We start from the raw sequence: 12,226 nt of genomic DNA, 5'->3' as shown, positions 1-12,226 counted from the left end.
ACTTGTATTTTTTGTCTATCTGATGAGTTAAGCCTTTTTCAACTGATTTTTATAGTTCGTTCTTATGTTGTACTGTTATACCACTGTCCCAGGTTAGAGGATGGGTTGGGATCCCGGTAACATGTTTAACCCCGCCACATTATGTATGTATGTACCTGTCCCAAGTCAGGAGCCTGTAATTCAGTGGTTGTCGTTTATTTATGTGTTACATATTTGTTTTTCGTTCATTTGTTTTTACATAAATAAGGCCGTTAATTTTCTCGTTTGAATTGTTTTACATTGTCTTATCGGGGCCTTTTATAGCTGACTATGCGGTATGGGCTTTGTTCATTGTTGAAGGCCGTACGGTGACCTATAGTTGTTAATGTTTGTGTCATTTTGGTCTTTTGTGGATAGTTGTCTCATTGGCAATCATACCACATCTTCTTTTTTGTTTTATATTAAACAATAATTTAAAGATTACATATACTAATGTTAGATAAGATTATCTCTTAAAACGAGAAAGCGTGACACTTTGTATAAAACCTTTCCTTTTGTTAATACATACTTATTACTTGTGCTAAACTGTTATCACTTTGAACATTTAAAAAAGAAGATGTGGTAAGATTGTTAATGAGACAAATATCCACAAAAGACCAAAATGACACAAACATTAACAACTATAGGTCACCGTATGGCCTTCAACAATGAGCAAAGCCCATACCGCATAGTCAGTTATAAAAGGCCCCGATAAGACAATGTAAAAGAGGAAAATTCAAAACGGAAAGTCCATAATCAAATGGCAAATCAAAAGCTCAAACGAATCAAACGAATGGATTAAATGCATACAAATGACTTGTGTTAGCATGCTATTAGGTAAGATTTGTTTTGTATTTCTAGTTACATGAATATAAAATCTAATATAGTATGGACATCTTATATAGTATGGACATCTTATATAGTATGGACATATGTAATCTTTGTTGGATTTAATATGCATTCTAATTGGTTCAACCAATTGGAATATTTGCATGTTTTTCTGTGTTGTTCAAATTCTAACTTGATATGGCTTTCTACCTGTTTGGAGTCGAGTGCATCTGATGAATTTTTATGAAGACAACGCGGGCACCTGGTGTTCCAATTTATTAGCCTGCATGCTTACTTTGATGATTAGAATTGATAAAGGCAAATGGAAATATTATGTTAAAACATCAACTCGACCGAAGAGCAGAAAAGTGACAGCACAGGGCCATAGATAAAGGCAACAATAGTGTACCGATGTTCAAAACTCATTGAATTGTTTCACATTTTGTTATGACGAGTCCCTGTTTTAACTTGCTATGTGATTGATCATTGTTGAAGGTTTTTGGTGACCTATGGTTTTTAACTTCTGTATCATTCGATCTCTGGTCGAAAATGATCTTATTGTCAATCATACCTCAATTTCCTGTTTATTTAAGAAGTATAATAATCTACTTTCATTAATGTAGTTGTAATTGTGTGTGCTGCTTAGTAATCTATATTAGTATTTTAGGTTCTTAAGGCTGGGTGTGCGATAGAAATTAACTTCTATCTTTGCACTCAACAACCACTATTCAAAAACCAACCCAACAACAAAAACAACCTAAAACATCTAGAATTCAAAAATAAAAAAAGTAGGAGTTTCATGACCTGGAACTTGCACAATAACAAGTGACGAAATTAAACTAGTTATATACCTTTATCAAGATAAAGTCATAGTATAGAAAATCAAGTAAAATAGATCGAACTCTATAATAACTATATAGCTATTAGTGTCACATACAAATCATACCAAGTAAAAAAATGCCCACTGCTATTGGTTTATGATAATCCATCGAACAGAATATCTATGGTCTGAATATGCATAGGATTCCATGCCAATCTTTCAAAAGTATTGCGTTGAAACTGCATCTTAGTAACGCCCTAACGGCCTTGTTTTTTTTTTTACAAATTTCAAGATTACGCTGGTTCGGTCGTACACCCTTTTTTTGCCGTTTAAGTGATGTTTATAAAAATATACACTTAACATCATGCCTAGTATTAACTGATGTTGTTCCAGTAAGCACTTGTATCGTATAAGGTCATGAAACTCCTACTTTTTTATTTTTGAATTCTAGATGTTTGAGGTCGTGTTTGTTGTTGGGTTGCTTTTTGGATAGTAGTTGTTGAGAGCAAAGATAGAAGATTATTTCTATCGCACACCTAGCCTTAAGAACCTAAATCTTATAAGATAAGCAAAATGAGGATGTTAAATTTGATGTATGCTTTAAGATGATAACACAATGTTGACTGCTGTGCCCCTATTTTTGACATTTTACTCTTTGAGTATGTTTGTTTTGTTCACGAATCGTTGACAATGTAATGGAAATTGATGCGACTGTCATACAAGTGAGAGGTTTAGCTAGCTATAAACCCAGGTTCAATCCACCATTTTATACATTAGATAATGCCTCTACCAAGTTAGGAATATGACAGTTGTTATCCATTCGGTTGATGTGTTTAAACTTTTGATTTTGCCTTTTGATTTTGGACTTTCCTTTTTAAAATTTCCTCGGAGTTCAGTATTTTTGTGTTTTTACTTTTTCTTTGTAACCACACATCTGGTTAGCACCATCATGAAATATGTTCTTCCCTACATCATCGATAGTTTGTATTCTAGTTATGTCAATGGTACCTCAAAAGAATTACATGTATTTTTAATAAACATTGCATTTCAATATTTTAGTTGAAATCGTATGTTTCGCATTGAGTTCAATCATATTTTCCGTAGTTGCAATTTTAATACGAATTCAATGCCATGTTTATCAATTTATTTGTCAACAAGTTTCAGAAGAGTTGCACTTTTTTGAATGGAACTGTCGCCGGTTTCAAAAGATAAAACTAAATCTTCAAAAAGTATAGTTATCTATGAATGTCTATGCTATTTGGACTCACTCGAACAGAGGGTATTTTACTGTTCATACGACTCCCCAAACAACAACTACAAGGGACATTGCAAGTCCAAAGAGCATAACATTCTCCTTAAATAAAACCACAATTATACATCCACATGCCGCTCATACGTGGCTGTGTATTCATGCATCCTGTAGAATGTAGATGCATACCTCCAAATGTGTTTCACTTTCAGGTGTTCAATATTTTTTTCCTTATCCAACCCTTTGGTTTTGATTCATAGAAATAGAAAGCAAATGACCGTTTTTTATTTACGTTTACTCACTTTTGAATATTTGCAAAGTTTGTCAAACAATTGCGTGAAAGGTGTCTCAATTTTATACATTTTGATAGCATACTGTGGTTAATTATTACCTTTTCTATAAAAGCATTTAATAACATGCAACCATAAACGAGACCTGTTATTATGCAGTCTAACATTAATTTTAATAACAGGGTTATGCATGTAAAATAATTTTCACTTATTGATTCAATCTATTAATGTAGTATCTACTATTTACTTTGAACTGTCAATAGTTTAAAGGAAGGATTTGAACGGAAATGTATTCCATTAAAGAATTAAGTTACACTTTTTCTTTCAATTTTTCTTGCATATCATTTATTAAAAAAGGCAAAGTTTTGAAATTTATCAAATTCTACGATTTAAACTTAAAAACAGTCAGTTATATTTAATTAATTTTATCACAACGTTTTATCTTAATGTTTCGCTTTCATCGTCTATGTGCATACAGTGTAAAATGTTCGTCCTTTTTTTTACATGAATATCGATTAAATTAAATTTGTCGTAATTAAGCATAATTATACCTTAGATCAAAGATTCTTTTGCAAAGGGAACAGCGTCAAACCATCAATTCGAATAATTGAATTTTATTTCATAGCTTTTATACTTTTCAGCTTCTTATTCGTGTATCAGTTAATTTTAAAATGGTTTGTACTTAGTTTATCTGGCCACACAGACATTTGAACACATTAAAGTTTTACAAATATCTTTTCTTGTCTATGTCTAAAGTTGCGAGGAACCCTCCCGTATGCTATCATTCATGCATATATATGTATTTATTCATATGAGGTTTTTCTTGTTATAGAACACGTGCCCCCTCTTAATATTTCATGTAATCCAAAATGTTGGTTCTACGGCTATACACAAATCATTACTAATGATAAAATGCCTTATAACCGTTATTTATATATTTTTTTAATCATGTCCGGTTTTGGCTATATGCTTTTGACCCTTTTGGTTTCGCCAGGTCTTTAATTTTTGGGTTATCAAATATTTTTGTCTCGAGCATAACTGAAGAGGCATTTTTTACCACAATGAGCAGTAGGTGCAGAAACATTGGGACTGTAAATGCTAATATGCCATCAGAACTCTCGCATAAATCAGATAAGATCTTATACATGTAATTGAATTCAGACAACTCAACAAAAGAAGCATAACTCTTTTGGTACAGATATATGGTTAATCTTGATTGTCTTTCATACAGAAGTAAAACTGTTATAATTAAACTGAGCTATCGATATACTGTGATTAAAATGTGTAACAATTACGTCAGATCAAAATTGTTCTATCCGATGCTAAGGGTATACTGTGTATCACACTCTCTGCAAATTAAAGAACCAGCGAGGGGTCCGTAGGTGGCCTATTGTAAGGCGCCAAATTCCTCATACCAAACAATTTGCAGTAAATATGTAACTTTATCATAGTAGATATAACTCGGAAAACCTATCATTTGTATTGTACTTTACATTCATGGGCTAAGTGTAACTGAACTTCAAAATAAAAGTAGATCAACAATATTGAACTACAAAGCTAATTCAAAAAGGGGAAATCTATGAGCATGACGTTTATTTTAAAAATAATTAGATTGACTATCGAAATTCACATTGTTCATCTCTCGATTAATTTTGGTTATTTTTGTCTTTGCATTGCTGCTTCGTTGCACCTCAAATTCCTCATAATCATGAACTATTTGATGAACATTTTGATCACAAGTGTTTTATTTCACGTGTGCAGTAATATGAAATATTAAAGTTTTTATTGTTCAATAATTAATCTCTTTGATCACAAATTCAATAATTTATAATTTTTGTATGCTATCTGGTACATTTGTCATATGAGGCGCCGAAGGATACACGGTATTACACACGTCGTCATTGGGTTGATCATAGTTCTCAGTGTTTGTTTGAGTCGTAGTGTATGTACTTATTGTACTTGGTGCTTTCAAACAAATTATTTCCTTCTGAGGAAGTCTTTGATATCCACTGAAAATTAAAAGAACCAATTGTCAATTATACAAAACTTCCAATATTGTTTCATATGTTTCATTTGTCTTAGATGTTTTCATTGCTCATGGCATAACACTATCCATCATAATCTTTTAACTGCTTATTATGATCACCATAAACACGAGCTGTTTTTCGTTACGGGGAACATGATCAAGTTCATCATCATGGTTTGAGATTTGTGTTATGCAATAAAAAATTATCTGTAGAAACATATGTCGCGAACTGTTATTATTTAATTTCCTTTAGTCATTGTGCAGTTTATCCATCTTTGTATCTTTTTATGCTTTGAATTATTAATTGTGAAGTGATTAAATGTTATTTGGTCTAAATAAGACTTGGAAGTAAATATAGAACTGTTTTGCCTCACCTCTCACCAAGGTATGTCAGCAGATCAGTTATTTAATGTAGATATTTAGATTTTTTTTTTATACATAGATACACATTATTTTCTCAAAGTACCCAAATTAGGACCTTCATACGAAATTAAAGAAAAATAATGTGCTTTTTAACTATTATCATGGGTGTATTTTGTTTCAACAAGATGTCCTATGAATACGGGAAATGTATAACTAATACATTTGACTTTTCATAGAACTGCCCGATAACGCCCCCCAGTTTTAATGTCTTAACTTTATATATAAGGTTAACGCCATCACAATTATCAATTATGCTGTTTTAAGTGTTTTAGTCCATTCTTTCAAATTTATTTTCAAATTGTTCAATGGTTATACTAAGGAAGTTTTTTAAACAATGACAACAACTTTGATTTTAAGTTGCAAATACGTCGCACCTGTGATTTTGACAGATTTTTAGGCTGGTGTCGAATAAGATAATTAAGAACGCAGGTTTTTTTAAACATTATTTTCTATCATTTCTTTTTTCTCAGGTTGACAATACTAGACCTTAAATATTCATCAATAACCCTCACCCTGTTCTCTTGCATCCGTATGTTACAACCACAGCTAAGGTAATAACAATTATGAGAAACACTGCCCCAGACGATACTGCCACGGTGTGCCACAACTTCCATTCGTTTTGTGCTAGATTTGTATAGAATAATTAGACAAACTAGATTGACAATAATGATAAACAAAAGTTAAGATATATCAGCTAATAATTACTCCAATAAAATAATGTTTCTTTTATCTGCTCAGCTGTTTTATTACTTTTAAGTAAACACTTAGTTGGTTCGAATGCCCGGCATCTACTGTTGCTTTAATACATTCAAATTCTTATTTCCAATATTCAATTTTTTTCGTCATTCTATCCAACAGGCCCAGCTGTTATTTTAGTCATATTATCAGGACGTCCATCATTACAGCTTTTGTTAAGTAGCAAAATTTGTCATGAAAACATAATGAAACCTATATCTTTGCATCGTGATGCGCAAAAACTACTACGTACCATGCTGACATGTATCTCCATGAAAACCTTCTTGACAAAGACATCCGGGCATGTTACCTACAGCTACACATGATCCACCATTCTGACATTCTCGTGAACAAGTAGCTTAAATAAAAGGAATAGAAAGAATGTAAATCATGAGACGATAGAAAAAACACTTCAACATATTAAACCCCTCCACATTCTGTATTCGCATGTCCTAAGCCAGAAGCTTTGTTTGTTGTTGTGATATTTAGTTGTTTATCTTTCATTAATTTGTACATAAATTAAGCCATATAGTTATCAAAAGTACCAGGATTATAATTTTATACGCCAGACGCGCGTTTCGTCTACATAAGACTCATCAGTGACGCTCAGATCGAAATAGTTTAAAAGCCAAATAAATACAAAGTTGAAGAGCATTGAGGATCCAAAATTCCAAAAAGTTGTGCCAAATACGGCTAAGGTAATCTACTCCTGGGGTAAGAAAATCCTTAGTATTTCGAAAAATTCAAAGTTTTGTAAACAGAAAATTTATAAAAATAACCATATAATTGATATTCATGTCAACACCGAAATGCTGACTACTGGGCTGGTGATACCCTCGGGGACGAAACGTCCACCAGCAGTGGCATCGACCCAGTGGTGTAAATAGTTATCAAAAGTACCAGGATTATAATTTTATACGCCAGACGCGCGTTTCGTCTACATAAGACTCATCAGTGACGCTCAGATCGAAATAGTTTAAAAGCCAAATAAATACAAAGTTGAAGAGCATTGAGGATCCAAAATTACAAAAAATTGTGCCAAATACGGCTAAGGTAATCTACTCCTGGGGTAAGAAAATCCTTGGTATTTCGAAAAATTCAAAGTTTTGTAAACAGAAAATTTATAAAAATAACCATATAATTGATATTCATGTCAACACCGAAATGCTGACTACTGGGCTGGTGAAACCCTCGGGGACGAAACGTCCACCAGCAGTGGCATCGACCCAGTGGTGTAAATAGTTATCAAAAGTACCAGGATTATAATTTTATACGTAATTGTTCTCGTTTGAAATGTTTCGTATTTGCCATTTCGAAGCCATTTGTAGATGACTTTGCGGCATGGGCTTTGCTCATCGTTATAGACAGTATGGTGACCTATGGTTATTTATATCTGTGTCATTTGGTCTCTTGTAGAGTTATGTCATCGGCAATCATACAACATTTGTTCAGTTCAAGGCATAGTGCATTTACATCATAGATGGATTTTACTTACACTAAACACCAAACACACTTTTCATAGTAAACATCGTATGAATTAATGAATTCAAATTTGTTTTTTAAGTAACATTGTAAAAATAATGATTAATTGTTGGTTGTTTCAAAAATATTATTAGTCAGTTTGCTTCTTCTGGACATAGCAAATATTTAGAACGAACCCCTTCCTTAAAATTCCTATTCTAATTCGTCAAGTTTTAGACTAAAATCTGAAACTTAGTTATTCAATTTTAAGTCACTAAAATCTACATAGATATTTATATCTAATGTTCACCCATTTCATTGTACTTACGTACTGTACATTTTCCAGACCCATCTTCCCTCCACCCTGAACAGCATGCTTCTATTTGATGATAACGAATGGCGTATTTTTGTTTTGGAGTGAAACATGTTTGTATTCTGTAACGAAAAATAAAGTTTTTAGGGTTTTATTAGTTTCATTATTTCCAGTCTTGTCATATGCTGTACATTTGATCTAATCACATTAACATTCATTGAAGTCAATTATAAATTTTACATTATTTTTCATTTATTGTGCTAGCATTTACAGATTGTCGCAATGAAAGGTTAAAATTTCTATATATAATAATTGATGTTTACGTTTATCCAAAACATTTGCAATGTATTCTTCTATTATATATGTAGCTCTGGAAACATTTCTGTAATACCCGATAAAGATACTGCATTTAACCTACATGTATATCATATGTACCAATTATCGAATAGCATGTATCGTACACTGTTTAAATTTTTGTACCTCTAGCATATTAATATAATAGCGCAATAATAAAAAGAAATGGAAAATTGTTTATAGCTTTTCAATATCACATACGTATGAACCTGATACACCAATACAGTTTCGGGAGCTCTGCATAATTTATTATGTGTGATCGAACGAACACTTATAAACGGGAGTCTTGTTTGGTTTTGCGAACTTTTAATGTTCACATAATGACATTGTATAAAAAATAATCTAGGAAAATACAATTGTTGTTTTAAGAAAACAAATGAATAGTTTTTTTCTTCTTGACTTTTCTACCCTTTTGTGAATTTACAAGCATCTACATTTAATATAAAAAAAACAGTAGTATAACACTGTTTGATAGTCATACATCGGATGAGAGAAAACAAATCCGTGTTATAGACTAAAACTGAGGTTAAAAATCATATTTGAAGATATAATGTATACCGATATTTTGTACACCTCCTCCAATCAAGATGCCCACAGCTGGTTGTATATCTCTCCTGGCATATGAAAGCCTGATTGTACGATGTTAGATAATTCTCAGCTCGCTCTCTTGTACAAACATGCCTGAAAAAGTGAAGTATTTAAACTTCAATAAATCAACTAATAGAATCGAACAACTGGCTAAGTAGGAAAATAAGGAGATGTGGCATGACTGCAAATCACACAATTATCTATCAGAGACCAAAGGAGAGGATTAGGATGTAAACAATAAATACATGCTCTCCATTACAAAGCAACACAGCAACGCAAACCAATTACTCCAATTTGTATATATACCCCAGCACCGTTTAAAGGAGGTATGTTGTTTTACCCTTGTCGATTTGTATGTTCGTTCATTTCAAGATATTTCTATCACATGTTTCCATGATATTCAATATCTATATGAGGATGCTTTACCTTGTGGTGGGTTTTCTCAGCCATTGTTCTACAACGTCATGTCTACCGAATACTTCAAAGCGGGGGTTACAATAGTGAGCCATAGCCCACAGTTCCACATGATACAAATGTTGAGTTTAATATCCTCATAACTAAATCTATACCACTGATTGTGAACGGTACGTCCCCTAGAATACAATCCAACTGATAGCTTCTTTATTTCGGTAATGATATAATTGATACGTCATCAGTTGATAATTTATGTAATTTTACTAGAACTATTTTGCCTGTTAGGGCATTAGGCATGTTAGGTCCTTCATCCTTTTGTTGTTTTATGTGTTGTTTTGCATCTTTAGCTTTTGGTCTCTTTTGTATCCGAAGGAGATAAGTTTTTCTAGAAGCATGTAACGTGGAATTGAAATGTATTTGCCACTTGACATTTAGTAAATACATTTATACATTTATATATTTTCCCTCTTTCAGCGGATATCAATAATATTTACTAAGAAGTTAATAAAGCAGTTCTAAGCAGTTCAATTTAATAAGAGTGAATTTTTGTACTCACCCTGATAAGCAAGCCAAATGATACATACAATCCATAACAATAAGTACTAAAAGTTCCAGCTTGATGCTTATTTCCATTACTGTAAATATGGCGTGCACTTCGTATATGCGTTTATTATTTATCGTTCTTATTTTCAAATTATATTATTTCCATCTCTATCAATCTCAATCTTATTATCTCCATATTGTGTTTATTTACTACTTCATGAATTTTCACCTGTTCTATAAGTACTAATTCAACTTTCTGATAAGATATCGGAATATGGAATAAAAGGTTTTGATAGACAATCTGAAGTATATCCAGTATAGAAGAAGACCACTGTAACTTCCAAGTAAACTTAATAATGATTGCAGTATTTTCTGTAAAATGCCTGTACCAAGTCAGGAATATGACAGTTGTTATCCATTCGTTTGATGTGTTTGATGTTTGGACTTTTGATTTTGGATTTTCCTTTTTGAATTTTCCTCGGAGTTCGGTATTTTTGTGTTTTTACTTTTTTCTTTATTTATATCGTTATAAATAAATCGAGATTTGTACAAGTTTAGTGTTAATTACCTAGTTTTGTATTTAAAAAAAATTTTGTACAAACTTTTGTAGACTGGGGTCAATTTAGAAGACTCTTCGGAAATCTTGTACTAAGCCCAAGATTTCGTTTTAATTTCATTTTGCTCTTAAGTTGCTGTATCACTAATTTACACCTCTTATTCCCCTCACAATATCAAGCAAAATAATCAAATATAACTATAAATCTTCATACCCTCATCTCCACCAAAACAAAAACAAAAACAAAAGTGGTCGCCTTTGTAAATAGTAATAAAAGGTACCAGGATTATAATTTAGTACGCCAGACGCGCGTTTCGTCTACATAAGAATCATTAGTGACGCTCATATCCAAAGTATTTATAAAGCCAAATAAGTACAAAGTTGAAGAGCATTGAGGATCCAAAATTCCAAAAAGTTGTGCCAAATACGGCTAAGGTAATCTATGCCCTGGATAAGAGAATCCTTAGTTTTTCGTAAAACTCAATGTTTTGTAAACAGGAAATTTATAAAAATTACCACATTATTGATATTTATGTCAACATCGTAATGTGGACTACTGGGCTGGTGATACCCTCGGGGACGACACCTCCACCAGCAGTGGCATCGACCCAGTGTTGTAAATAGTTATCAAAGGTACCAGGATTATAATTTATAGTACTCCACACTGCTGATGTGCTTGCATGGTCTACAACTCTAATTGATAAGAAGATAGAGTTAAGTGTAATAAAAAATAGTTACTGTTTTTTTTTAATTTTCAGTGTTAAACAAATAAATGGATTGGTATCACATTTTCATTGTAGAGAAATAGAACTGTGAATGGACGGGGCCACACCTTTTTATAAGATTAAACATTCCAAAAGAGTAGACAGAAAATAAGGAAACCTATCAGTTTTCCTCTGAAATATATCAAATTCCCATGATCTTTAGAAATTACCTGTGTTATCATCGACCAATCCGTCATTGAAAGAATTCCCTCATTTCAGTTCTTGACTATCAAATACATCAGCCTATTAACATGGGATTTACCTGACAGTTCTAGGTATGCAGGGGCGACAAGAAGATGGAGATGAGATGTTTTTTGTTAAGTTATGTCATTCCGCTCGTCTGCATATACAGTATATGTTTTGTTTTCTTAGGACTTACATGTTTGTTTGTTTGGTTTTTTTTGGGTTTTTTTTGTTGTTGTTTTTTTTAAAGTAGACCCCTATTTTGCAGAATACTTTTTTGACACATACTAAGATAACAGGAATAATCATACTGACAGGATTTTGATTTTCATAATTTTTAATTGTTGTTAAATCTTGTCAAGAATGATTTGAGTGAATGGTTTGTCAATATATCTACTGCAGCATTTTCAACCTAAAAACTTAAATTTATATGTAAATGATATTTTATTCGTAGATATCTTCAAGCCTAAACATTACTATTTGACGTGCTGAAAGTACTAACAGTTTGAGTAATTTCAAATTTAGGTAGATGATTTTTTAGAATGAAGATAACTCTCAGTATCCTATAATTATTCATAAAACATGTTCACATGATATGTACAAGTAACAAAATCCACTATTTCAACAATGTTTGTATTTGCTTTTAAATGGGATTATGTTT

At 32.2% G+C, this 12,226-nt stretch overlaps 1 protein-coding gene across 1 annotated transcript; it reads right to left on the bottom strand.

Annotated features, from left to right (window-relative positions):
* Positions 1 to 4,801: 4,801 nt before the first annotated feature.
* On the bottom strand, positions 4,802 to 10,284 carry LOC134686332 (uncharacterized). The gene is made up of 6 exons (XM_063546002.1): positions 10,076 to 10,284; positions 9,076 to 9,198; positions 8,179 to 8,285; positions 6,643 to 6,747; positions 6,167 to 6,278; positions 4,802 to 5,214 (listed from the first exon to the last, which is right to left on the bottom strand). Exons 1-6 carry the CDS (start codon positions 10,150 to 10,152, stop codon positions 5,031 to 5,033), a joined length of 708 nt encoding a protein of 235 aa, XP_063402072.1. The 5' UTR covers positions 10,153 to 10,284; the 3' UTR covers positions 4,802 to 5,030.
* Positions 10,285 to 12,226: the final 1,942 nt, after the last annotated feature.

Source organism: Mytilus trossulus, chromosome 10 (genome assembly GCF_036588685.1).
Source record: "Mytilus trossulus isolate FHL-02 chromosome 10, PNRI_Mtr1.1.1.hap1, whole genome shotgun sequence".
Taxonomy (NCBI): Eukaryota; Metazoa; Mollusca; class Bivalvia; order Mytilida; family Mytilidae; genus Mytilus; species Mytilus trossulus.
This window is presented reverse-complemented; position numbering and strand designations above follow the sequence as displayed.

What these genes read in the sequence shown, in the direction of transcription:
- LOC134686332 (XM_063546002.1), bottom strand. Translation starts at nt 10,152, where the DNA reads ATGGAAATAAGCATCAAGCTGGAACTTTTAGTACTTATTGTTATGGAT. An exon ending in GTCTGGAAAATGTACAGTAC is followed by an intron (nt 6,748 to 8,178) that starts GTAAGTACAATG and finishes CTTTTATTTAAG; the next exon opens with CTACTTGTTCACGAGAATGT. An exon ending in TGGAGATACATGTCAGCATG is followed by an intron (nt 6,279 to 6,642) that starts GTACGTAGTAGT and finishes ATACAAATCTAG; the next exon opens with CACAAAACGAATGGAAGTTG.